Raw genomic sequence first — 25,454 nt, 5'->3', positions numbered from 1 at the left:
AGTTGTTGATTCTCCAGAGTGCTGGGGGGTGGTGTCTTGTAACTGGTGATATCTTTCATACCTTTCCACACTGAAGCAGAATCACTGGAAGATAATTTGTTCCTTAGCTTACCAGAATAATTCCTCTTTGCCACTCTGATCTCCTTTTCCAGGGTGTATTTGGCCTATTTATACAAGACTTTATCCCCCTTTCTGTAAGCATCTTCTTTGGCCTGACGGAGCTGTCTGAGTTTTGCAGTGAACCATGGTTTGTCGTTGTTATAAGTTAGATGAGTCTTGGTAGGAATGCACATAACCTCATAGAAACTGATATAAGATGTTACAGTCTCTGTGAGCTCGTCCAGATCGTTTGCAGCAGCTTCGAAAACACTCCAATCAGTAAGGTCGAAACAGCCTTGTAAAACTCGATCGGTTTCATTAGTCAATCTTTTAACAGTTCTTAATACAGGTTTAGCACATCTAAGTTTCTGCCTGTAGGTCGGTATGAGATGATCCAAACAGTGATCAGAGAGTCCTAAAGCTGCTCGTGGGACAGAGTGATATGCGTCCTTTATCGCTGTGTAACAGTGATCCAGTATATTACTGTCTCTGGTGGTACATGTGATGTGCTGTCTGTACTTTGGCAGTTCGCAGGAGAGATTTGCTTTATTAAAGTCCCCGAGAATGATTAAAACAGAGTTCAGGTGTTGTTGTTCTGTGTCTGTGATCTGATCAGCGAGTTTCTGTAAAGCTGTGCTCACGTGCGCTTGCGGTGGAATGTAGACACTCACGAGAATGAACGAACAAATCTCCCGCGGTGAATAGAACGGCTTGCAGTTAATGAAGAGCGTTTCTAGATCAGAACAGCACATCTTCTTTAACACAGTTACATCTGTACAACAGTACAAACACTGAAGAGCAAAGCACTGTAGCTGCCATCTGCGGTGCCATCTTGAATATCTTGAATAAACTGATATAAAATTAAAGCCATGTATCTAAATAAGCTGTATTCCAAATTTGAAGTTGAAATAAAAAAAAATTGAGGTTCCTATGCAATTTTGTTTAGGCGTTATACCACAAATAGCCACCGGGTGCCATCCAAACTCCACTGATTTTTTTTAAACTTCTCTCTCAATATTACTTATATCATAAAATAAAAGTTTTGATTCTAAAAGACCGTAATACATTTTGTAATACGACAGGGGGAGGCAATATTATTCGTCTGCAGTATAGGAGGCCCGCACTTTCAGGACCGCATTCCTAAGACCCTAGTTTTTTGTGACAGCGCCACCTACCGAGTCGGAGAACCGCAGTCCCAGAAACACATTTCCAGGACCCTAGTTTTAGAGGACCGAAAAAAGTGCCATCAAGGCAGTATTTCCACCCAGTTTTAGAGTTTTTTAAAGTTTTATTACACCCAAATACTACTTTCTTTATTGCAATTAGACCTGGTTCCTAGGAATGTTGAGTAATTATTGGGTCTAAGTAGCATAATATAATAACTCAAGTAAAATAAACAAGGAATCATGGTATAGTCTTTTCAGTCACTAGATCAACCACATTTTCAAGTACAGAGGGAAGACACAAGGATGACTCTGGGGTAGATTTAAGATGTGTATATTTTATAAAATAATATATTACAACAGTTGAACTTTTTTTTTTTTAATAGCACAAGGCAAACATAGGGCAATGTTGTACATCTCAAAAGCATTCCAAACAGAACAACAACAACAACAAAAAAATGAATACAAACATTTAAATTAAACAATAAGATAAAAATAAAAGAGGATAAAAAAACTAACGTTATACATACATTAGGACAGTTACATAAATTTGAAAAGCTTTAGAATTTGTATTGTTTTTTATAAGCTTCTTATTTGGTGATCTCATATTAGAAAGGGTTTCAAAGTATATTTTAAGATCAGTGTTACAAAATGTAATATATGATGGTTACTTTTGACTTATGAATATAAAACTTTGCTAAGATAATTAACAGATTGATAATGTAAATTTGTTTTTCAGAAAAAGATGGGTTTTAAAAATTGTTGTGTCATCAGCAAGTTGCGATATTTTAATTTGTCTTTCGTGAATTGCAATACCCTTGATTACTTAAAACTTAAGCTATGACCAAGAGAACTTGAACACACACAAAAACTAATTTGTTTATGACGTGAAACACATAGAAAGATGGACAACGTCTTCACTGACTCCTAAGAGAGAGAAAGAGAGAGAAGTGAATGAAATAAGGAACATTTAGTTGAACATGTTCTACTCTCTAATTTTAAATTTCATATTTAAAAGATCTTAGTTACCACAGAGCGCACACACATATACGATACAAAAATAATTATATCAATCTTCATACCAGTTAATGTTCATAATAATATTATTGCATACTGTTCAAAGATTTGGGAAAACAAATATTTTGATGTTGTGGGAACAAAGGTTCTTGAAACATTCATGTCAATAAAGCCCATCTGAACTGAGAAAAAAAATAATAGAGAGAGAGAGATGCAAGAAATCATATTATTGACATGACTTTTCCTGACCTTTAAATGTTTAAAGCACACATTGTGATGTATGCAGCAGTACTACCTACCACCTGGATGCTCTCCCCTCTTTTCTCAATTGTTTCTCTATCACCCTATTAAATTCTTCCACTTCACTGAAATAGTAAATTGAGAACATAATCACTGCTAGGTTAACAGAAATACTGTTAACGCTTAAAAAAAGGATACATTGGACATTGTGTAAAAACTATTCCATTTTCTACTCTTACCTGTGATGATAATCAAGACCAGAGAGGAAGGCCTGCTCAGCATCCTGAAGAGACCAATTCTGAAGCCCAGCCAGGCCAAATATGATGGCCTATCAAAAGAAAATTGTTAATTGAAATATAGCATAAGGTATAATATACAGTAGGGTTTGAAAGGGCAGAAACATGCACAATACATTATATTGTTATGCACTTCATATAGAGTACAGTACACAGTAAATGACACAATATAACAACAGTCAATTATTATGATGGCCTCTCTGTTATGTCTGACTATTAAAATGTCATGTCTCAACCAACATTATAAAACCATGTCAAAATGAAGAGATGTACTCATAACATGTATTGTGGGGTAACGTTAAACAGGCTGACCGAGAGCACATGACAGTTAAAACATTAAGATTATTCAGATTATTATTAAGATTATTTTAACGTAATTAAAATGGAAAAACAATGAGTAATTAACAAGCTTTCACAACAAACGTGCTACAGTTTATTGTGCTGTCAATAAGTCAACACACTTATCGTGCAACAGTTTCGTTAAATGAATGTGCTAACAATTCATTTTACAGCATTAGAGGCTCGTATATGATGGCTATGCATTCTAGACTATTTAGCAAATCACGATCACTTCGGCTACGTTAAATTTCCAATGAAATGCATCACAATTGATTTTAATGTTAAACAAATAAAAATTGATTCACATTTGATACTCACACTCTGATTGTCATCCATCTTCGCTGGTCCTCTAATTCGGTAGGTGGCGTTGTTACTAAAAACCTAGGGTCCTAGAAATGCGGTCCTAGGACTTTGTTCCTGAAAATGCAGCTTCCGGTTTTCCAGGCAGATGATACTCGGGGGAGGAGGCTGCTAAAAGAATTTAAACTACCATTTCCATGGTAACATAATGTCCAATTTCAAAATGGGTTTCACAGGATGAATGTTGAAGTTTTAAGCTTTCAAATGATATATAATTTATGATGAATACCAAAACTAAGAATACTAATGTGATAGGGAAAACAAATTTTTGTGACAAATGTCAGAACTCCTGTTATGATGTATATGTTTTGAGGTGCACACTTGTCATAAATTAATCTGTTACTGCTCCTACATAATTGGAACAGTAAAACTTAGGCATCCTGGTGGCGGAACAGTGACAGTTAAGGATAAAGAAAAACAAAAAACTAACAATGACAAAAACACAACAAAATGACTAAAACTTCAACTAAAATTAAAGCCGAAACTAAATATCGAAATAAATTCAAATTCAAAATATTAACAAAAACTAAAGTAGTATATAAATGATAGTAAATATATATATATATATATATATATATATATATATAGTTTATAATATATCTACGTGTCATATGTGGATTTTCTATGTATGGGCCCAAATTGGACATTTTCACTTAGGGGTGTAATCACTTTTGTTGCCAGTGGTTTAGACATTAATGGCTGTGTGTTGAGTTATTTTGAGGGGACAGCAAATTTACACTGTTATACATGCTGTACACTCACTACTTTACATTGTAGCAAAGTGTAATTTCTTCAGTGTTGTCACATGAAAAGATATAATAAAATATTAACAAAAATGTGAGGGGTGTACTCACTTCTGTGAGATACTGTGTATGTATGTATATATATATATATATATATGTGTACAAACCCGATTCCAAAAAAGTTGGGACACTGTACAAATTGTGAATAAAAACAGAATGCAATGATGTGGAAGTTTCAAATTTCAATATTTTATTCAGAATACAACATAGATGACATATCAAATGTTTAAACTGAGAAAATGTATCATTTTAAGGGAAAAATAAGTTTATTTTAAATTTCATGGCATCAACACATCTCAAAAAAGTTGGGACAAGGCCATGTTTACCACTGTGTGGCATCCCCTCTTCTTTTTATAACAGTCTGCAAACGTCTGGGGACTGAGGAGACAAGTTGCTCAAGTTTAGGAATAGGAATGTTATCCCATTCTTGTCTAATACAGGCTTCTAGTTGCTCAACTGTCTTGGGTCTTCTTTGTCGCATCTTCCTCTTTATGATGCGCCAAATGTTTTCTATGGGTGAAAGATCTGGACTGCAGGCTGGCCATTTCAGTACCCGGATCCTCCTTCTACGCAGCCATGATGTTGTAATTGATGCAGTATGTGGTCTGGCATTGTCATGTTGGAAAATGCAAGGTCTTCCCTGAAAGAGACAACGTCTGGATGGGAGCATATGTTGTTCTAGAACTTAGATATACCTTTCAGCATTGATGGTGCCTTTCCAGATATGTAAGCTGCCCATGCCACACGCACTCATGCAACCCCATACCATCAGAGATGCAGGCTTCTGAACTGAGCGCTGATAACAACTTGGGTTGTCCTTGTCCTCTTTAGTCCGGATGACATGGCGTCCCAATTTTCCAAAAAGAACTTCAAATTTTGATTTGTCTGACCACAGAACAGTTTTCCACTTTGCCACAGTCCATTTTAAATAAGCCTTGGCCCAGAGAAAACACCTGCGCTTCTGGATCATGTTTAGATATGGCTTCTTTTTTGACCTATAGAGTTTTAGCCGGCAACGGCGAATGGCACGGTGCATTGTGTTCACCGACAATGTTTTCTGGAAGTATTCCTGAGCCCATGTTGTGATTTCCATTCCAGTAGCATTCCTGTATGTGATGCAGTGCCGTCTAAGGGCCCGAAGATCACGGGCATCCAGTATGGTTTTCCGGCCTTGACCCTTACGCACAGAGATTGTTCCAGATTCTCTGAATCTTTGGATGATATTATGCACTGTAGATGATGATAACTTCAAACTCTTTGCAATTTTTCTCTGAGAAACTCCTTTCTGATATTGCTCCACTATTTTTCGCCGCAGCATTGGGGGAATTGGTGATCCTCTTGCCATCTTGACTTCTGAGAGACACTGCCACTCTGAGATGCTCTTTTTATACCCAATCATGTTGCCAATTGACCTAATAAGTTGCAAATTGGTCCTCCAGCTGTTCCTTATATGTACATTTAACTTTTCCGGCTTCTTATTGCTACCTGTCCCAACTTTTTTGGAAAGTGTAGCTCTCTTGAAATCCAAAATGAGCCAATACTTGGCATGACATTTAAAAATGTCTCACTTTCAACATTTGATATGTTATCTATATTCTATTGTGAATAAAATATAAATTTATGAGATTTGTAAATTATTGCATTCCTTTTTTATTCGTAATTTGTACAGTGTCCCAACTTTTTTGGAATCGGGTTTGTATGTGTGTGTGTGTTTATAAACATCTATTAATGGTCTTGTCATATGAAGAGCAGCAGCTGATCTTTTCTCTATGGAATCGGATCTGATTGTGAGGGATGTTCTGATAATCACAAATGCGCCGAGCATGAATGAGTGGACAGATGCAGAGGTCAAACAGATGAAAGATAGAGAAGAAAAAGGAAAAAAAGATAAAAGCCAATCCAGCTAAGCCAACTAAGTTTGTGAGTGGAACCATATGCAGTGGGCTTATCAGAAGATACGTGTTTGTGCCTGTAAGCCTGTCTGCTGCATTATTTCAGATCGACGGCAGCTATTATCACTGAGAGAATGAGAGAAGGACAACACTCAACATTCCACCTCAAATGGCAACAAAATATAACTTTATGAAATTTACATTACTTTACTTTTACTTTTGTCATTTAGCAGACACTTTTGTCCAAAGCGACTTACAAATAAGAAAAAGTAACTAAAACTAAAAGTTGCAACTCTATAAATACTATATACCCACATATGTAAGAAAATAAAGAAATGAAATCAAATTGACACATGCATATAACAACATTTCAATACTAAACATATAAATGAAAAAACTCAAATAAAAAGCGATACTTCTATCCCTTGCCGGTGTCCCTGCCCGGTGGAGTCGCACGGTAGAGTTGATGGTCTTCACACTAAGAGGGCTTCACACGACGACTGGCGCGGTATAATAACCTTTTTTATACCAATCCAACAAATCACCATTTCTAATTCAGCTGGACCCACTTTCCTGTTTATCAACTAAAAATGGCCAAGCAAGTGCACACACTGACAAGATACGCGATACAGTACGAGACCAAACGCGATTTCAGCAACTCTCAACACAGTAAACAAAATAAGCGTTTCCTAGCAACGGCAAATGCGCTAAACACTGAGACAAGTAAATACACTTACGAGCTGATTTTAAACTTCCGCTGATAGACTGCTTCTCTTAAAAACTATTTCATTACACTGCCTTCTGCTGGCGATTGAACCCACTTTCCTGTTTATCAACTAAAAATGGCCAAGCAAGTGCACACACTGACAAGATACGCAAGATTACTTCCACAAAGACAACGAGTGCTGTCAGAATAGAGTTTAATAGTCTTCTGAATGCAGCATGTGATTGATTCTCAGTAGCTCATGGAAACTCTAATAGCCTGTGTGTCAGTTACACACACACCCACCTGTCTGGACTCTTTGATGTTGCAGGGCTCCAGTCTGACCTTTGACCCTGCAGTGAAAGCTGTGATGGCCAGACACAGGTCATGCTGACGGATCTGTGGTTCAATCAGAGTCCACTTCTGAGAAAACAGGACAGACAAATGATTGAGTGAGTAATGCAGGTGTAGAGAGCTGCTGGATGTAGCAAATCACAATTTGTACAGCAATCACACTCAAAGTAACTAAATATTAACTTGCAGTTTTATTTGTTTATTGTGAATATGGAACATGCTGCAATTACAATGTAAATTTAGCATGTATCAATGAAGCAATTTTGTAATAACTATTATGAAATATATCTATTGACATGGTAACTGAAAATTCACAAAACAAAACAAGATAACACTTTATTTTACAATATCCTTTTTACATGTTACATGTACGTACTTAGTAATAACAGCAAATTATGCACAATTACATGCAACTAGTCCTAAACCAAGCTCTAATCTTAATTCTAAATTTATAGTATGTACTATAAATTAATAAATATTACTCAGCACTTAATTATATAATTAGCCTACACTATAACAAAATCACCTTATAATAAAGTGTAACCCAAAACAAAATAAGAACCTTTAATGGCCCAAATTATTGAAAAAAATAAATAATTAAAATGCATATGTGAAAACAATGTGAACATGTGTCAATGAGGCAATTATGTAATAATTTCAATAATTACAATTATGTAATAATTGAAATTTGATATGCATGTTGACATGGTAATGGACCTTTTTCACATTTGCGGGTTCCTCAGCAGCAGAAGTCGTCATAGTTGGGTTAACTTCGAGAGCAGTGAATGGGAGAGTTACACAAATATATATTTTTGCAATCCCATTTGCTCAAATAAGCAAAAGAAAAACTCCACAATAGTTTTCATGACTTTCAAAAGAAGGAATAAAATAGAGAGAGACTGATAACGGCAGTCATTAGAGAGAACAAGAACGGTCAGATTTACCGTCCCTCCCATAGACACGGCATTAGAAAAACCCTCGTATTAGAGTTAATTAATTTGAGTTTTTTTTGATGCAAAGGTGATACAATACAAAGTATAGTGTTATAAATGTACATACTAGTGCTGTCAAATGATTAATCGCAATTAATCGCATCCAAAATAAAAGTTTTTGTTTACATAATATATGTATGTGTACTGTGTATATTCATGATGTATATATAAATACACACACATACAGTATATATTTTGAAAATATTTACATGTATATACATTTATATTATACATAAATATATTTAATATATAAACATAACATATTTTTCTTAAATATATATATATTCACGTGTTTGTATTTATATATACATAATAAATATACACAGTATACACACAAATATTATGTAAACAAAAACTTTTATTTTGGATGCGATTAATCGCCTGACAGCACTAGATAAAAAAAAAAAATCGAATTATATAAAACTTGATGACCATTGAAACGCGTCGTCACAATCTTGTGGAAAGGGTCCACTGAACAATTTATAAAACAAAACCAAGATCTTGGGAATCAGACTCAAAACAGGAAATCAGTGCCAATCAACAGGAAATCAGTGCCAATCCAAAGCCTTAGTTTTGTCACTTTATACTCTAACTCACTGAAACAACAGCTAAAATGGTTACGGTAAAAACTAAACTATTTTGAAAACAAACTGCCACGCTACTGGAGCCAGTGTAAATGCTAGATTCAGTCAGTTATCACACACCTGTGAGGCAGGGATGCTCGGTGTGGTCTTACACTCGGCCAAACCCAGACTGTCTGTGCCGTGACTCTCCAGACACAGGCCGCCCTGCTTCAGGAGACTGTACGCCGCTTCCTGCTCAGGGACTCTGACAAACACAAGCAAGGAGGACAAAACACGTTCAGAACGGACTTGAGAGGGTTCAACACAAAGTCCAAGTGTGTCTGGCCGTCCATCAGAGTCCAGAGACACAGTCCAGTGAACGTGACTCACTTGAGTTCAGGATACACATTCTCAAGATACCAGCGGAAAGAGTTACAGTTCAACTTCCGTCTTAAAGCAAGCCGATCTGCAATACTGTACAGAGAGACAGTGAGAGAGACAGCAGGTTAAAGGAACAGTTCCCCCAAAAATGAAAGCAAGAGATGTTTAGTTTTCCATATAATGTCAGCAGACTGTGACCAGGGGCCGTCAAGCTCCAAAAACAACCAGAAATGAGTCCACACTGCTCGTGCATTGTAATGATCATGGCATATTGTGAGAAAAATACTGAAATGTATCCAGTCAAAAAAATAAATGAATACATTTATGATGTATTAGAATTGCATATAAAATGTCCATCCATTAGTTTTAGTGCTGTCAACCGGTTAAGTGCGATTAATTGCATCCAAAATAAAAGTTTTTGTTTACATATGTATATTTTCAGCAGCCATATCACCCTGTAGCCCAAGACCGGTTGCCTACTGAAGCTAAGCAGGGTTGAGCCTGGTCAGTACCTGGATGGGAGACCTCCTGGGAAAACTAGGTTGCTGCTGGAAGAGGTGTTAGTGAGGCCAGCAGGGGGTGCTCACCCTGCGGTCTGTGTGGGTCCTAGCGCCCCAGTATAGTGACGGGGACACTATACTGTAAAAAGCACCGTCCTTCGGATGAGACGTTAAACCGAGGTCCTGACTCTCTGTGGTCATAAAAAATCCCAGGATGTCCTTCGAAAAAGAGTAGGGGTGTAACCCCGGCATCCTGGCCAAATTTGCCCATTGGCCTCTGACCATCATGGCCTCCTAACCATCCCCATATCTACTGATTGGCTTCATCACTGTCTCCTCTCCACCAATAAGCTGGTGTGTGGTGGGCGTTCTGGCGCACTATGGCTGCCGTCGCATCATCCAGGTGGATGCTGCACACTGGTGGTGGATGAGGAGATACCCCCCTTACTATGTAAAGCGCTTTGAGTGCCTTGAAAAGCGCTATATAAATGTAACGAATTATTATTATTATTATTATTTTATTATGTATTTATAGATACACACCCATGCATGTATATATTTCAGATAAACGTTACGTTTATATATTTTCAAAATATATGCTGTGTGTGTGTATTTATATATACACAGTACACACAGATATATTATATAAATTGATTGATTAATAGTTTGAGAGCACTACATACTTTTAATATTAACAAAATAATAAACATGATTAAAATAATGCATATTTTTCAGTAATACATAAATGAAACAGGCCAGCTTTCTGAACTCCAAAATCATGGCATAATTTATTAGTAATTATTTGCATCTATTTGGTTTCAATTAAATAACCATATTTTCAAAATGGCATTTTTTTCAAATTGCTGAGAATCAGCATAAATCTGTGAGAAGTTTCTTCAGTTAGTATGAACATGGTTAAAATATGACTAGCTGTGGAACAAGCAATATTCAATTAGTTCAAATGTAAGAGACTGAAATGAGATTTATTGATGATAAATATATTATTGTGTAGTTAAAACACATTTAGTTTATTGTACTATCACAGAAATCTGACCGGCTTCATTTATGTATGACTGACCAATATGCATCACGTTAAATATATGAGCTTCTTTAATGTATAAACTGTGTCATCTAAATAGATGGAAATTTCATATGCAATTCAAATACATAAATCTTAAATTTAGAGCCTTTTTTTGAGTAAATGTCTTGTTATTTGCTGTTTGATTTCATACCTAGCCTGAGGCTTCTTGACAAGCCGAGATTGAATATATAATTGAAGTACTTTTAGGAAGTTTTACAGTCTGTTTCATTGTATGCAGCTGCGTGAGCATTCTTCTAAACATCTCCTTTAGTGTTCCATTGAAGATAGAAAGTGAAGTACTGAAGGTCACCATAACCAGATCTACATAAGGTTTTAGAGACGTCTGACCTCCCGAAGGCCTTGCCCTGCGCTGATGGTCTTGCGGCGTAGTAATACTGTTTATACTCATCCATCCAGACCTCAGCAGCTCTCCGCGTGTTCCTGCAGAATAACAGCCTTTCATTCATACACGGCAATGCAAAACACATGATTACAAGTTACGTAAAAAAGGCCAATTTACTTGATGTAGGTGAGTGCGTTGCCCTCTGGGAAGTCATAAGGATGGCGTTTCCGGAAGACGTGGCCCACGCGACTGCAGGGCAGGATCTCAAGACTACCGCCACACATCCACACTCTGAAGGACAGCTCTACAGCATCACAACAGACAGAATTACATTCATGCGTGGAAGGAAACACAGAGACATTCAAAATATTGGTACAATCGTCCTGAAATAGGAAGAGCACTGTGATGAAGCGATAAAAAAGCAACACAGGCTTTCCTGCAGATCTTTTTGTTCTAAGCATCAGGATATTTTTCTGTAGTGTCGCGAACAAAAATATACAAAAGAAAATTAAAGTATAATACTAAAGCATTTTCCAACAACACTCTGATTTAGCCAGTAGAGGGCTCTAAATACAGCCTACTGCACACACACACACACACACGCAGTGTATTTTTAGTGTCACTGAAATTAGTTTTTTTTATTATTTAACTAATATAATTAATAATATTATTAATATTATTTTTTTCAGTTTTTTTCTGTTCTGTCTTAATTCAATTTAAATAAACTTTAATTCATTAATTTAAGTGATTTTGTAGTGTGTTTTTGTCATGTTTATTAGTTTTATTATAGTTTTATACAGTTTTAGTTTTGTTAAAAAAAAAAAAAAAGAAACTGAAAATTAGAAATAAAAAATTAAGTTAAAGTTTTTATTTGTTTTGGGTAACATTTACTTAATTTCAAGTAAAAATATTTTTTATATATATTTATAATACAGTTTTTGCCCGTTGCTTGAACACATTTTGCAAAACTTCGCTCATTGTGCCAAAACTCTAAACACAAGTAAACATGACACAACACTGGGAAATATACCATTCACATCTGTGCCAAATTGAAACTCTACTCTCAAAACCTAAACTCTGCTATCAAAACCTAACATTCCCTTGTCAAAATGTAACTCGGTTGACAAAATGACACATACTTGCATCATATGCAAACACTTTCAGATCAGGGGGAACACACTAGTCTACTTTATATAAAACACTGCAGTCTTTGATTTTCATTGTTTATTCAGAAGGCATATTTTCAGGAGACACATTTTCAAACAACCAAAAAAGCAAATAGGCCTACTCAATATTGTACATTGCAGCACTGTACATTGCAGTACCATGAATTCAGATAAAGCTTAAAAAAAAAAACAGTAATAGAAAAAAAACACTATACTGTAAACACAAAAACTCATGACAATTGTGCATACGTGGGCTCATGGATCCCGCCGTCTGTTGGGGTCTGGCCACAGGACCTCATCGACATCGCAAGCAATGTCTTCTCCCGCTAGGCACCGGGGAAAATATCCTCTTGCATGTCGAAACCATCCATGGATTGCGGTCACCTGAATGTCGCCGCAGGCCTGTTCCATTGCCTGCAGAAGAGGCATGCGGGCATGTGGTTGGCGGTCATATACACGCCATCTCCAAGCCGAAAAAAATTCCTCTATAGGGTTTAAAAATGGTGAGTAAGGGGGCAAGTATACCACTTCAAATTGATTGTGGTTGGTGAACCAGGCCTGGACCAGAGCAGCCCGATGGAAACTGACATTATCCCATATCACCACAAACCTGGGCTGATCTGGTCTGTTCTGTACAACTATATTATGGAGAGCATCTAGAAATGTGAGTATATGTTGGCTATTGTATGGACCTAGTTTTGCATGATGATGCAGAAGCCCTCGAAGGCTTATGGCGGCACACAATCTGATATTTCCCCCGCGCTGCCCTGGGACGTGCACAATTGCCCTTTGGCCAATTACATTACGACCCCGTCGTCTTGTTTTGCTCAGGTCGAATCCAGCTTCATCAATGAAAATGAATTCATGAGGCTGTGCAGCTCCATCCATGGCCAAGATTCTCTGTAAAAAAAAAAAAAAAAGAGAACATATTACTGTACTACAGTGCTACACATACAGAACCCTCACCCCATCACACAGGTACCTGTGTAGCTCTCAGAATGGATCCATGTGGTACTGATATGGTACATATTCAGCTGCTACTGGATTTCACCAATACTGTATTGTAAATGTAAAGGACAGTTACACTTACCCGTACATATTCAGCTCGAAGTCCTTTGACCCTGTTACTGTTCCTCTCAAATGGGACTCTGTAGAGCTGCTTCATGGTGATGCTGTGTTTTCCCAAGATGCGTCTGATGGTGGTGATGCTCACATGGTTTATGTTGTTGAACACTTGCCTGTCTGCAAGTATTTTCTGTCGTAGCTGGTGGAGACGGATGGCATTGTCTGCCCTCACTAGGTCCACAATGGCAAGTTCCTGCTGTTGTGTGAACAGGCGTTGGCGTCCTCCCCCAGAAGGTCTTCGAGTCATTCTAGAGAAATACAACCACATATTGTCATCGGTTTGCTTATTTTTCTTACAGTACTTTACTGTATATATTGTATCATCCACTGTACAACACTGTACTTCAATATAAGTAATCATGGTATGTTTCACAAAAACTACCACTTTGGCTGCAAAAGGAGCATTAGCACCCTGCAATACCCTGTACACTTGATATGGTAATGTGATATACTGTACAACAGTGCTATAAAAACCATCTGAGTAGAGTAGAAGGTAGAGAGGTGAAGACATACCTGTATTCTAGTCGGAATGTTCTTATTACAGATGCCACTGTGAAGCGGCTTAGATGTGGGTGGACTCTCTGCCCAGCTTCCCTCATAGTCAGGCCATGGTTGATGACATGGTCCACCAAAGTTGCTCTTATATCATCAGAAATATGGGTCCGTGCATGGCCTCCTCCTCCTCTTCCTCCTCTTCCTCTTGCTCTTGCTCTCCCTCCATCCATGCTTGCAAAGTTCTTGAAATGGCTAAACTGAGGGCTTTTTGTAGTTGGCTAATTGGTGTTCAGTTTTGCAAGTAAGTGCCTTCAAGTGTGTATTTGAGTGGTTGCAATTACCCGATGTGTTTTGTATTTTGGATACATATATTTTCCAAATGGCACCCTGAGATTTCATTTTTGAACGAGTGTAGTATGCAGGACCATGTGTGTTGCATAAAGGAGTAAGTGTGTTGCATAATTGCAACTAGAGTGCAAAGCAGCGCTTTTGTTTAAGGTATGAGTACATGTGTTTGAGGTATGGTAACAAAAGCTTCAAGTTGTGTTACTTTAGTCTAATCATGGGTCTATAGTGTTCAAGCAACGGGCAAAAACTGTAATAATAATAATTATTATTCTTTTAATGATTTTAGCTTTAGTTTTAGGTAACTAAATGAACTTTGTTTGATTTATATATTGTTTATATATCTTTGTTATATATATTATATTCACGACTTTTCATCAAAACAACTGAGAAAGACTGATAACGGCAGTGAGAAGAGAGAACGATGTCAAATTTACCGTCCCTCCCATAGACACTGCATTAGAAACACCCTTGCATTAGCATTAACTAGTTTTTTTTATGCAAAGGTGATACAATACAAAGTATAGTGTTATAAATGTAGAGATTTTAAAAAATCTAAATATAAAAAGCTTTTGAGGAATTACGATGCTGATGACTGTTAAACGCGTCGTCACAATCTTGTGTTCATCAGTGAGGGCATCCACACAGTATTCTTTATTCAGCTCTAGCAGTGCTGTATGATCACTGGATTCACATTCACTGTATGTTTGACACTCGAACACATCACAGCAGAGTAAAGTCATGCATCTGAACATCACTTACCAAAGTTCTCACCACCCCAGATGTCCATGTGAGTGTCATACTGGCCCAGGTGATTAAACCAGCCTTTATCCATGACAAAGATTCCTCCAGCAATTACAGGAGTCCTGCCACAGCAGCGGTTGGTATGGACATGTTATGGGGTCCAAATGTCTGAGACCACTACAGTAATAAAATGCTTCTAGTTTTCTAAAAGCTTCTGGGTGCTTGAATTTGTAGGTATTTCATTGTTACAAATTTGCTTCCATTTGATTAGTTGTCAAGTTTTCTCTGTGTTCAAGAGTCTAAAACTTTAAATAGGTTTAAATAAGATTCTAGATTTTCAGTCTGCCATCAGACTTTCCTAATGAAGACAGAGAGAGAGAGAGACCTGATTGGTTGTGTTGGGTCGTTTCTTGCCATTTTCTGTTCTATAGGAATCTGCTCCCATTTGAAGTGTAAACTCCAGTCGAAACCTGACGTGAGAGGGGAAAAAGTGAGGCGGTTATTTCTGGAATCAACACATGCAGTACATTTTAATTTGTCAGCAATCAGACTAGTCGTTGACTGATTATTTTTGATAGCCGATACCATAAAGTACATATAATACGATTTAAACAACATTCAAAACAATTGCTGCCATGAAATGTAATTTATTTTACATACTAATTTGAAATACCTGTGAAAAAAATGAACTTGATAAAAAAAAAAAATGATGCTTTAGTGACTTTTTGATTCTGAAATCCTGATAGTATTATATGTTTATGTGCAGCTCAAGCAGTAGGTCCAGGGCCGGATTATCCATAGACGGGATTGGGCGAGTGCCTTGGGGCACCAGCCAATAGGGAGGCACCAAGTGATTAAGATAATGACTAGACCTTTAAAATATTTTTGATGTTTTGTGTATATATATATATATATATATTTTGAAGAGATGCAGATGCATAGAAAATAAACAGTTAATGATACAATATATTCAGAGAGAATATAAAATATATGCACGCATATAAAGAATTGCGATTGGGTCACAGTATAAAATTTCGTCTAGGAAAATAGTTTCAAACAGTCACAGCCGAGCCGCTGCGCATCTCCATTCAAAGACAGCGTTGTTTCGTTTATGAATGAACCAGTGTGTTTAAATGAATCTAGTGAGTCAGTGATTCAATTACCCATTCATAAAGACAGTCGCTTGCTTCGTTCCTAAATGAATCAGCTGTTCAAACGAATCAATTGAGTGAATGATTCAGTGATATAATCAGTGACTTGCCGCCACCTGCTGGCAGTTTTATTTTTATTTCAAAGTGTCATTTCAGTTATTTCAATCATTTCAATCAAATAATAGTTCTGTGTTCAAAATTTTATATTTAAAATATTAATCTCACAACATTGTTATGAATTTAAAACATCCATGCCACCTCTGAGCCTCTGTAAATGTCTGTAAATTTACCTACATGCCACCTTTGTAGTGGAAACTAAGTTTGTTAATATCGATTTATTTTGATTGGTAACTTCTCATTCTGCCTGTTCTTATTCTATTTTTTTTTTATTATGTGACGAGTCGGCTGCCTCCCCCCTTTCTATCATCACCACCCCGTCCCGTATTCGCCGCCCTTCACCAGGCTCCCGACGGGAGTGGGTGTGCGAGAGAGGAGGGGCGCTGGATAGCCAGGGCTGGCGGCGTGTGATGAGGCGCACCTGATGTGAATAGAGCCTCATCACCGCCGCTGTTTAAATGCCGAGCGCGCCTCTCCTCGGGAGACCGGTCTCTTCCCCGTGCATGCACGCTGGTGTCCTCGTGGGTCCAGGAAGGGTGCGTCGAGGAGGACTGCCGCACCCGTGAGACGGCTGACGGGCCAGGATGCCGGGCCGTCGAATCCCCCCAGAAGCGCCGGGAACCCAGGAGTTGGAGAAGCCGCGCAAGAGACGCCGCCGCCGCCACTCGCTCCCGGCCCCGAGAGGGGAGCGCGTGCGGCCACCGGACTCCGCCCCTTCCCTGGACCCTTCCCTTCTGAACACTACCCTCCTAAACGAGGACACCAGATTTCCCGTTTATTTGGACACTTTTCCCCCTTTGGACACTTTATTTTACCTTTTATTGTTTAATAAAAACCTCTCCGAGGCTTGACGCCACGCCCACTGTGTCTGTCGTTTGCTCCTCCCGCCACAATTATTATTATTAATTTGACAATGACATACTTTTTATAAAATTAGAAAATAAATGCCATTCCAAAAAAAAAAGCCCCTGTAAATCACTTTAAGGAGTCAAATATTACCTTGTAATGGGAAGGCTAATATTTGTTATTGATCAGAAGGTGCTCCAGAATTTTTGACAGTCCTCTTTTTCTTTTTTTAGATGGGGGGGGCACTTCAAATGTGGTCACCCTAGGGCACTACATATGTTAATCCAGGTCAACACCAAGGTCATGGGCTCCAAACCCAGATGACACAAAATGTAAATGTAAACCTTGAATGCAAAATAAGATGCTTTTTATAAAAGCATATGCCAAATTCGTAAACTATAGTATTTTTCTAGCATTTTTACTATCAGTGGTGGAACATTCTAAACCTCTCATCAGTTGTCCTTCAGTTCCTGTCCTATAAACAACCTACTGTGTGAATTAGTATAGGCTATCTGAGATTTGAAGGTTGAATGTGGTATGGGGAAATTTTAAAGGATGTACAGCTATAAAATATGAAGATAGCTAGAATATGCTAGGTTCTAATAGGACCCTTTTACAACAACAAAGGTTCTAAAAATAACTGCCAAATAACCAGTGGATCATTATAGAACCTTTAAGTTCAACTTTGAACCTTTTTGATAGCTAGAAATTCATATTTGCACTTTAAAGTTATTTTTTGGTTCAATCTCTTCTAAGAGTGTATTTTTTTTTTTTTTTTTTCTGCATTAATGTATTTTTTTCCTACAACTGGAGTACCTCGTTTGTGTTGTTTCCTCATGAGGATTTACATTATTGCATAATTTAGCACAGAAACCTGAAAGACTGTCTTGAATGTTGTCATATTTTAAGATTACGGATCTTGTGTGTGGACAGAAGCTTGGATCATTTGATTTTAGAAGAATTTGGTGAAATTATCAAAGGAAAGTACACAGCAAAATTACTCAAATTAAAAGGCAAACTAAAAACAAGAAAATAAAAGTGAATTAAAAATACTAATAAATAATATAATAGTATATAAATTCTGGTAAAATAGCACTGGCTCATAATGAGATCCTTTGACTGCAGGCTTTGGTGTTTTGGCAAATCTGAGCACAGACTGAGATTTCTAAAACTCTAGAGGAGAAACATGGGATTATTCTCAGCAGAAACTTTCTCCATTTACTGGCAGAAACAAATACTGTAGTGATTAAATTGACAGATAAAGAGATGATTCTGTATGGTAAAGCAGTGCGATCTCTCACCTCCTCTCAGGTCAGCAGAAGCGGCCAGGTAGGCGAAATTATCCAGACTGATCACATCAATGATGGGACTGACCACACGCGTATGATCCTGCAGGAGAACACAAACCACAAATGACCAGTGTAATCATGGCTAAAAAACTTTGCAAGTATTTGATTTGTTTAGTCGTTATTATGTTTCAGGCCAGCTGAATGCAGCAGAAAGAAGGACACAAGCCATGTGTGTCTCCATGACCACCCTGCTTTAAGTTGAATTAGGAGGAAATGCATGAAATGAAAATTCATATATTTTCCAAATGCATATAGATATTATTATGAAGGATGCTTTTTTTTTTTTGATTGGGTAATGTTTAATACAACTGGATCTTCTAAAACTCAAAAACCATCCAAACAGATTAAACCAGTAGTATAATATAAACTAAAGTGCTTAAATTAATGAAATGATTTTTTTTTCTCCAAAAGAGGGAAAAAATAGATAGAGAAGGACTGAGGCGATCAGAAGAGAGAAAGATGTCAAATTTATAGTCACTCCCTCAGCAGCTGTATGCAAACCCCCTCACAGCAGCTGTATTTTATAGGTAATATAACACAAAGTATAGTGTTATAAATGCACATACAATATTTTGAAAATGAAAAATGTGGCTAGATTTAGGATGTTAAGCAGAAAACTGACTCTGGATTTTCAGCGTTCCCTGATGCAGAGCTCTAGTGTGTTCTTTGCTTCTGTGAAACTTTGCTTGCTGCAGTGCATATACTTGCGCATACATAAAACTATTTTACGAGCATGTAAGCATGTGTATGTTGCATAAAAAAAACATGTGCCGGGGAAGTTCATATTACAACTGCATAAGAAAATCAAGTGTTTTCAATTAGAGTTGGCGCTGTAGGCAATCATGCTGAACTCTGTGCTCACAGCTTGAGTATGTGCGGGGAAGCCCAGAAATCCATCTGCAATACATCCCACCTACAGCAGATTCACAGATTCAACCAGCGATTGACATCAGGACACTGACTGGCTTGACAGTTCACCATGGTGCTGTGATGGCATCAAATAGCACTGGTACTGAATGATTACAGCTTGGCATTGACATGGTAGTGGTACTTCAGAGAACACCATCAAATTACCATGACACATAAAAAAACAAACATGCTACCACGTCCAAACTAGATGAGTGAACCTAAATTTCTAAACCTAAAATCAAAAAGTTTCTATCCTGTTATTATTTTATTGTAAAAGTTTAATAAATAGATGAAGAAAATAAGTAAAAAATGAAAAATAATATATCTAAATTTACAATAGCTGCATACTGTCCCAAAACACTTTCCATACTGCAAATGTAATAGGAAAAAAACAAAAACAGGAACAAAACAAGACGGAAAAAAAGTCAAGAATTTTGTAAATCTAAATTTGGACATTTAACAAAACTTGTTTTTGTTGTGCATTTAATAAATGAGTATTTTTGTGTTCTGAATTTTTAGGGATGAAACTAGTGGGGTGAAACTATTTGATCATCTCAATATTTACAACTAATTTGACCTTTTTAAACATCTGCTGTTCAAAAATACAGATCCATGAAAAATGATTTTAAAATTCACATTTTCTCACTCCATATATTTCAAGCTGTTTGAGCAACAGCTCAAGGCTTCAGACGCTGATTTTCTTTTAAAGCGTTGTATGAGGAGAGACAGTGTGTTTCTTTCATCATTAGATTTCTTACAGCGCTCAGATTATTCAAAAATAATGACTCTTGAGTCAAAAACTGAAAAACAGGAGCATTCATAGACATTAAAACCAGACTGTAGTCAAATAGAATATTAAAAAAATAATGGTTTTACACCATGTTTTAGTAAATGTATAAACTGCTTTCTGATGCTCAAGTGCCTTGGTTTTACATTTGATATAACTACATTTTCATATTTACATCTGAAGAAAATGTGAATGTGATTTGAGCAATCATCCAGAATCACTGCCTGCAGCACAAACACACTGAAGGTATACTGAGAAAAACTAGGCTCTTGGCTCCATAAAGCTCTTATGCTGCAGAAAAGTGCTTGATGATGATGATAATCACTCTTGATGATTTAAGACGAGAGAGGCTACATGGTGCAGCTGTGAGAAGACAAATGCTCTGATTCTGGGAAAATCTCCCTCTGAAGAACCAGACTGGACTCGGGCCATTTATGACTCATTACTGACTCTCCGCACTCACCATGTTAAAGCAGAGCCAGTGGTCACACACAAAGAGATCAAGTATCTCAAGTGAAAAATCTGATCAAACTCTACAATAATCTGCTGCAAATTCATCTGTCCCTAGGTACAAGCCTGTCAAATGAGCTAGACAGGTTGCATGGCATGCATCGTTCTCCAAAACCGTGAATAAAACTTAACAAGGTAAAAAGAAATATGACCTAGTCTACAATAAACACAGGAGAATAAACATGACCACAATGTGTTTTGTGCTGTGAGAGAACGAAAATTCAAATGACATTAGAAATGCTTAATCTTCCAAAACGTTAACTATTTTGCGTAATCTAGGACATTTGTGTTTGATTTTGTACAGTAAACACTTGTGGAAGTGTTTGCGTCACCACTCGACGTCCAATGACAAATCCTGAAGCAAATGCAGCCGAGAAGCACTGCTCTGAACCAGACATGATCAATGTTTTAAGTCTTAAGTATTCATGCACAGCTGTGTACTTCTGATGCTCCCGTGCAAAAAAAAAAAGAAAAGACTTTAAAATGTTTGGAAAATGGCTAGAGGCCTTAAATCCATCATGATAAATTGTAAATATCGGCCTCTGACTAATTAGTCTAACCTTCACTACGTGACACATTAATTCGTACCGAAAGGTTTGATTGTATGCACAATGTTCGATGTCAACAATAAACTACACTACCTGTCAAAAGTTGGAAATAATTACAATCTATTATATAAAGTTTTATAAAGATATCTCTTATGCTCACCAAAGCTGCAATTATTTGATAAAAAATACAGTAAAAACAGGAAAACTGTGAAATATTATCACAATATTCTATTTGAATATATTGTTAAATGTAATTTATTCTTGTGATGCAAAGCTGAATTTTCAGCATTATTTCAGTCTTTAGTGTCGAATGATATTCAAATAGAGAACGATTATTTTAAAGGGTAATATTTCGAAATCTAGTATTTTTTGATCAACTGGTGAGCAGAAGTCTCTTTCAAAAAAATATACATGGATATTATATATGGGAGGTGTTTTTTTTCTTTTTTTGCAATCTAAAAGTTTATAAAGCCTGTTTATTTTCATCATCTAACTATGCACAATTACATTGCTACTTTCATTTCTGTTGGTGTTTGTTAAGCATTGTTTTAAGTATCACCCTGAAACAATTTGTGAATATTTTGTAATTTTATATATATCTGTATGTTTTGAGTTACTGTAGATAAATAAGGGAAGGCCTTTATCATACTGTACCTAAAAAGTAATAAACTGCTATGCACTTTGCAAGAATTTGGTTGTTAATAATTGTGTTTTGCACGCTCGTGATGTGTTACCTCTTTGACTCTCTGGATCATGGGCTGCAGCCAGTCTGCGTTGACCTCACAGTGACTGTCCAGGAAGGTGAGGATGGAGGCTGACGCCGCAGACGCCCCTCTGACACGAGACCGGATCAGACCTGATCAACAACACCAGCACATGTTCATTATAACACATCGCCATCCCAAAATAATTACAACAGCACCAATAATACATTCATTGAGTGCACAAATGAAGCTTGTCAGTTTGATCAATTTAATCCTTAGTTACTGTATTAAATCATTTTTCTGACCCAAAACTTTGGAATGAAAGTGTGAGTATTTAAACTTTGCCTTTGTCTTTAATATGTCCTGACAGTTTTATGTGAATTATTCCTGATGGAAGATGTCATTCTTATGCTTGTTTGTTTGTTTAGCACTATATACTCACAAATGCAGCATCTAAATGAACCGGTATTACTCATGTCAAAATATTACATATAAATATATTAAATTTATACCAACCAAACTGATTTTTATAGGTTAAATTAGGTAGTCTTTAAGGTAACAATCGCAGATCACCACTTTTTGCTAAAAATATTGCAAATGCAAAAACAAAACTTTCCATTAATTACACAATATACTGTCAACATGCATTTATTATAAGATTCAACGTGTTTAATGTTAGTATATGAATGTATCTCCACTCCTATCACACGTACCTTCCCGGCGCTCATTTCTCAGACAGCGCACCTTTGGGATCTGAGAGAGAAGTCTACAGTCTTCAGCTACAGAGACACAGAGAGAGAGACACATCAGATTTCCCAGAATGCACCAGCAAGTGAGTGTGCAGCACACATGTGCATTTCAACATTTCAACATGATCATTTTAATGGACAGTTAAGACTGTAATATACAAAATGCACAGCCCATGAATGAAACAAACGTGCACACGCACACACAAGGGAAGTGTGTCCGCAGCTGACCTTTGAGGAGGCAGGATTAATTACAGCGGGATCACGCTGACAAATCAGGTAAATCTACACCCATAGAGGAACTAAAACCACTGACAGGCCAGGAATCCAGAAACAGAACTGCTTCAATTTGTAATGAAATGATTTGCATTATGTTCAACATCATGAAGCAGTGTTATTTCAGTATAGCTGATATACTATTATAGTTTTTGTTACATTTTTTTTTCAACTGCTTACACACATTTTCAAAACTTTGCCTCTTTTTTCAGAACTTTACACGCAAATCCAAGAATTGCACACACTAAATGCAAAATGAAGCACTGCATTCAAAATATCACAAACACATCTCAAAAGCAAACATTTGCAAAGACCTTTTACAGTTTTGCCTATTGCTTACACACTAAAATATAAAATAACACACAGTTAGTGAAAACGTACACTCAAAAAGCAAAACCTCAGTCCAGATCTGCAGAACTATAAGCACATTCTCAGCCTAACACTTTTTGCAAGACACTAAACACACTTATTTACATTAGACACAGAAATGTAACATGATGTCACTTCTTTGCCATTTCAAGACACTGCTTTCCAAAATACCACCCCTATAAACCAACTGATCAAACACAGCCCTCAGGTGTGCAGACACTTAGGTGCTTAACTGTAAACTCAACAATCAGGTGCAAGCACCATAAAAAGGCAAGTTTATGTGTCTTCAAAAATGGAAGGCAATGCTGCAGTAAGAGGGAGATGGAGAAACATCATTGGCCACAGAACTATTTTGAATGTCCCGGGTCAACGTGGTGGTAACATCACAATATATGCTGCAATCATGCAGAACGGGGTCATCCACCGGCATGCCAACTTAGGCCCTTACAACATGGCCCACATATTCACATTTTTAGACAGACTACAAAATATTGTCACAGCAGAAGACCAAGTGGATGCAGAGCAGATGAGATACATTGGGACAATGGGATGCAAAGCAACTGATCTGCTGTGGTCCAAAACTGGTTTCATAAGCATCCACAATTTTCACTCCAACCCCCCCCCCCCCCCCCCCCCCCCCCCCTTTTTTGGCGTGGCAATGGATGGTTCACGATCTCCAGCCCTATGTCAGGAGATCCCTCATCCAACCCATGGAGGAGGCCTGTGACCTGATTGATTCAGGGACTGTGCAAGGATGGATTCGCCACTCAAGAAGATCCTTCCCTGTGGACGAAGTGCTATGGCCAGATGCAGCAAAGAGATGATGTTGATTTTGTTTTGTTTTGTTTATTTTTTATGCTTTCTTTTTCTCTCCACAAATCTTTTTGTTGTTTATGTTCTATATTGCATTTAGAATATGTTCTGCTTTTCAGTGCAATATGCAGCCTTTGGAAATGCATGGATGTATTGACTGATTTTACAATGTGGAGAGAAATAATTATTTTCATCAATGTACAGTGCTGGTCTTGTGTTGTGTTTGGTCAATCATGTACTGTACGCTAACAATATTTCTGAAAAAAATCTAACCCAGACTAGTATATCATTAGAAAAATGTATAAATGTTACATGTGTTTAAGATTGAGCACCATAGTGTGTAAGTGGTTCAGACAGAATCAGGTTGCATGAACCATGTGTTTGCCATGAGGTGCCAAAATTGGGGTTTGTAATAATATTAATTCCTGTTACAGTTTTCTCCAATTGCTAACACACTAAAATGACATGCACAGCACAATTATTTAAACTGACACACAGAGAGCAAAACTTCTTCTCAGGCCTCCAAAAGTCTAAACACATTTTGCATTTCAAAATGGCACTTTTTAAACACACTGAACACGGTTCTCTGCATAACACACAACAATCTGAAATAAAGTCACATGTTTGCCATTTCAAAACACTGCCATTCAAAATGACACTACATGAGCTAATTGGCCAATTACATGTGCCACCTGGCCAAACACCTCAATGGTTAATTGTTAACACTTCAATCAGGATGTAAGCACTATGAAAAGACCACAGGTGAGAACCTTTTTGTGAGAACAATGGAAGACATTGCAGAGAGAGGAAGAGGGAGGTTGAGAATAAGAGGGGGAGGAAGAGTGAGAGGTAGGGGTAGAGCAGGTAGAGGAGTTCATGGCCAAAGATGACAAACACTTTCAAATGAAATCAGAGCCACATTAGTAGATCATGTCATCAACCATGGGCTGACAATGCATGAGGCTGGACAGAGAGTGCAGCCAAACTTGAGTCGTTTTACTGTCACCTCTGTCATCCGGACCTTTAGACTGGAGAACAGGTATGTAACCAAAATTTCATGTAGTACACATGTAGTATACCCCATGTCATAGTGTTTCAGTTGGGTGACACCTGTTTACTTAGTGTATGACATCAGCCATTCATGAACTGTACAAGTTTCCTGTACAATGTACTCTACTGTGGGGGAAAATATTTAGGCTGCATTGTCCAAGCCCTATATATATTTTTATTTTTATTTTTTCTAAAGGACTGAGAGACGACACCATGGTGGAGGAAGGGGCCAAATGTTCACCGGGGTACAGGAAGCTGGCATTGTAAACGGTTTTGGA

The 25,454-nt window shown here is 37.3% G+C and overlaps 2 protein-coding genes across 2 annotated transcripts in view; both read right to left on the bottom strand.

Annotated features, from left to right (window-relative positions):
• LOC306886601 (polypeptide N-acetylgalactosaminyltransferase 16-like) overlaps positions 1-25,454 on the bottom strand; it is a 62,263-nt gene that overhangs the window by 5,176 nt on the left and 31,633 nt on the right. Inside the window, exons 5-14 of the mRNA XM_079443856.1 lie at positions 22,636-22,701; positions 21,953-22,074; positions 18,417-18,504; positions 15,387-15,471; positions 15,020-15,123; positions 11,304-11,430; positions 11,132-11,224; positions 9,212-9,295; positions 8,963-9,086; positions 7,219-7,335 (exon numbers count right to left, since the gene is read on the bottom strand). Of these exons, the coding sequence (XP_079299982.1) occupies positions 7,219-7,335; positions 8,963-9,086; positions 9,212-9,295; positions 11,132-11,224; positions 11,304-11,430; positions 15,020-15,123; positions 15,387-15,471; positions 18,417-18,504; positions 21,953-22,074; positions 22,636-22,701 (1,010 nt within the window). The remainder of the gene's footprint in view (positions 1-7,218; positions 7,336-8,962; positions 9,087-9,211; positions 9,296-11,131; positions 11,225-11,303; positions 11,431-15,019; positions 15,124-15,386; positions 15,472-18,416; positions 18,505-21,952; positions 22,075-22,635; positions 22,702-25,454) is intronic.
• Positions 12,345-14,142, bottom strand: LOC306886339 (uncharacterized protein; the record flags this gene model as incomplete). Its single annotated transcript, XM_079443380.1, has 3 exons — positions 12,345-13,192; positions 13,383-13,665; positions 13,931-14,142. 3 exons carry the CDS (start codon positions 14,140-14,142, stop codon positions 12,548-12,550), a joined length of 1,140 nt encoding a protein of 379 aa, XP_079299506.1. The 3' UTR covers positions 12,345-12,547.

This window comes from Barbus barbus (assembly GCF_936440315.1).
Source record: "Barbus barbus genome assembly, chromosome: 20".
In the NCBI taxonomy this organism is placed as follows: domain Eukaryota; kingdom Metazoa; phylum Chordata; class Actinopteri; order Cypriniformes; family Cyprinidae; genus Barbus; species Barbus barbus.
This window is presented reverse-complemented; position numbering and strand designations above follow the sequence as displayed.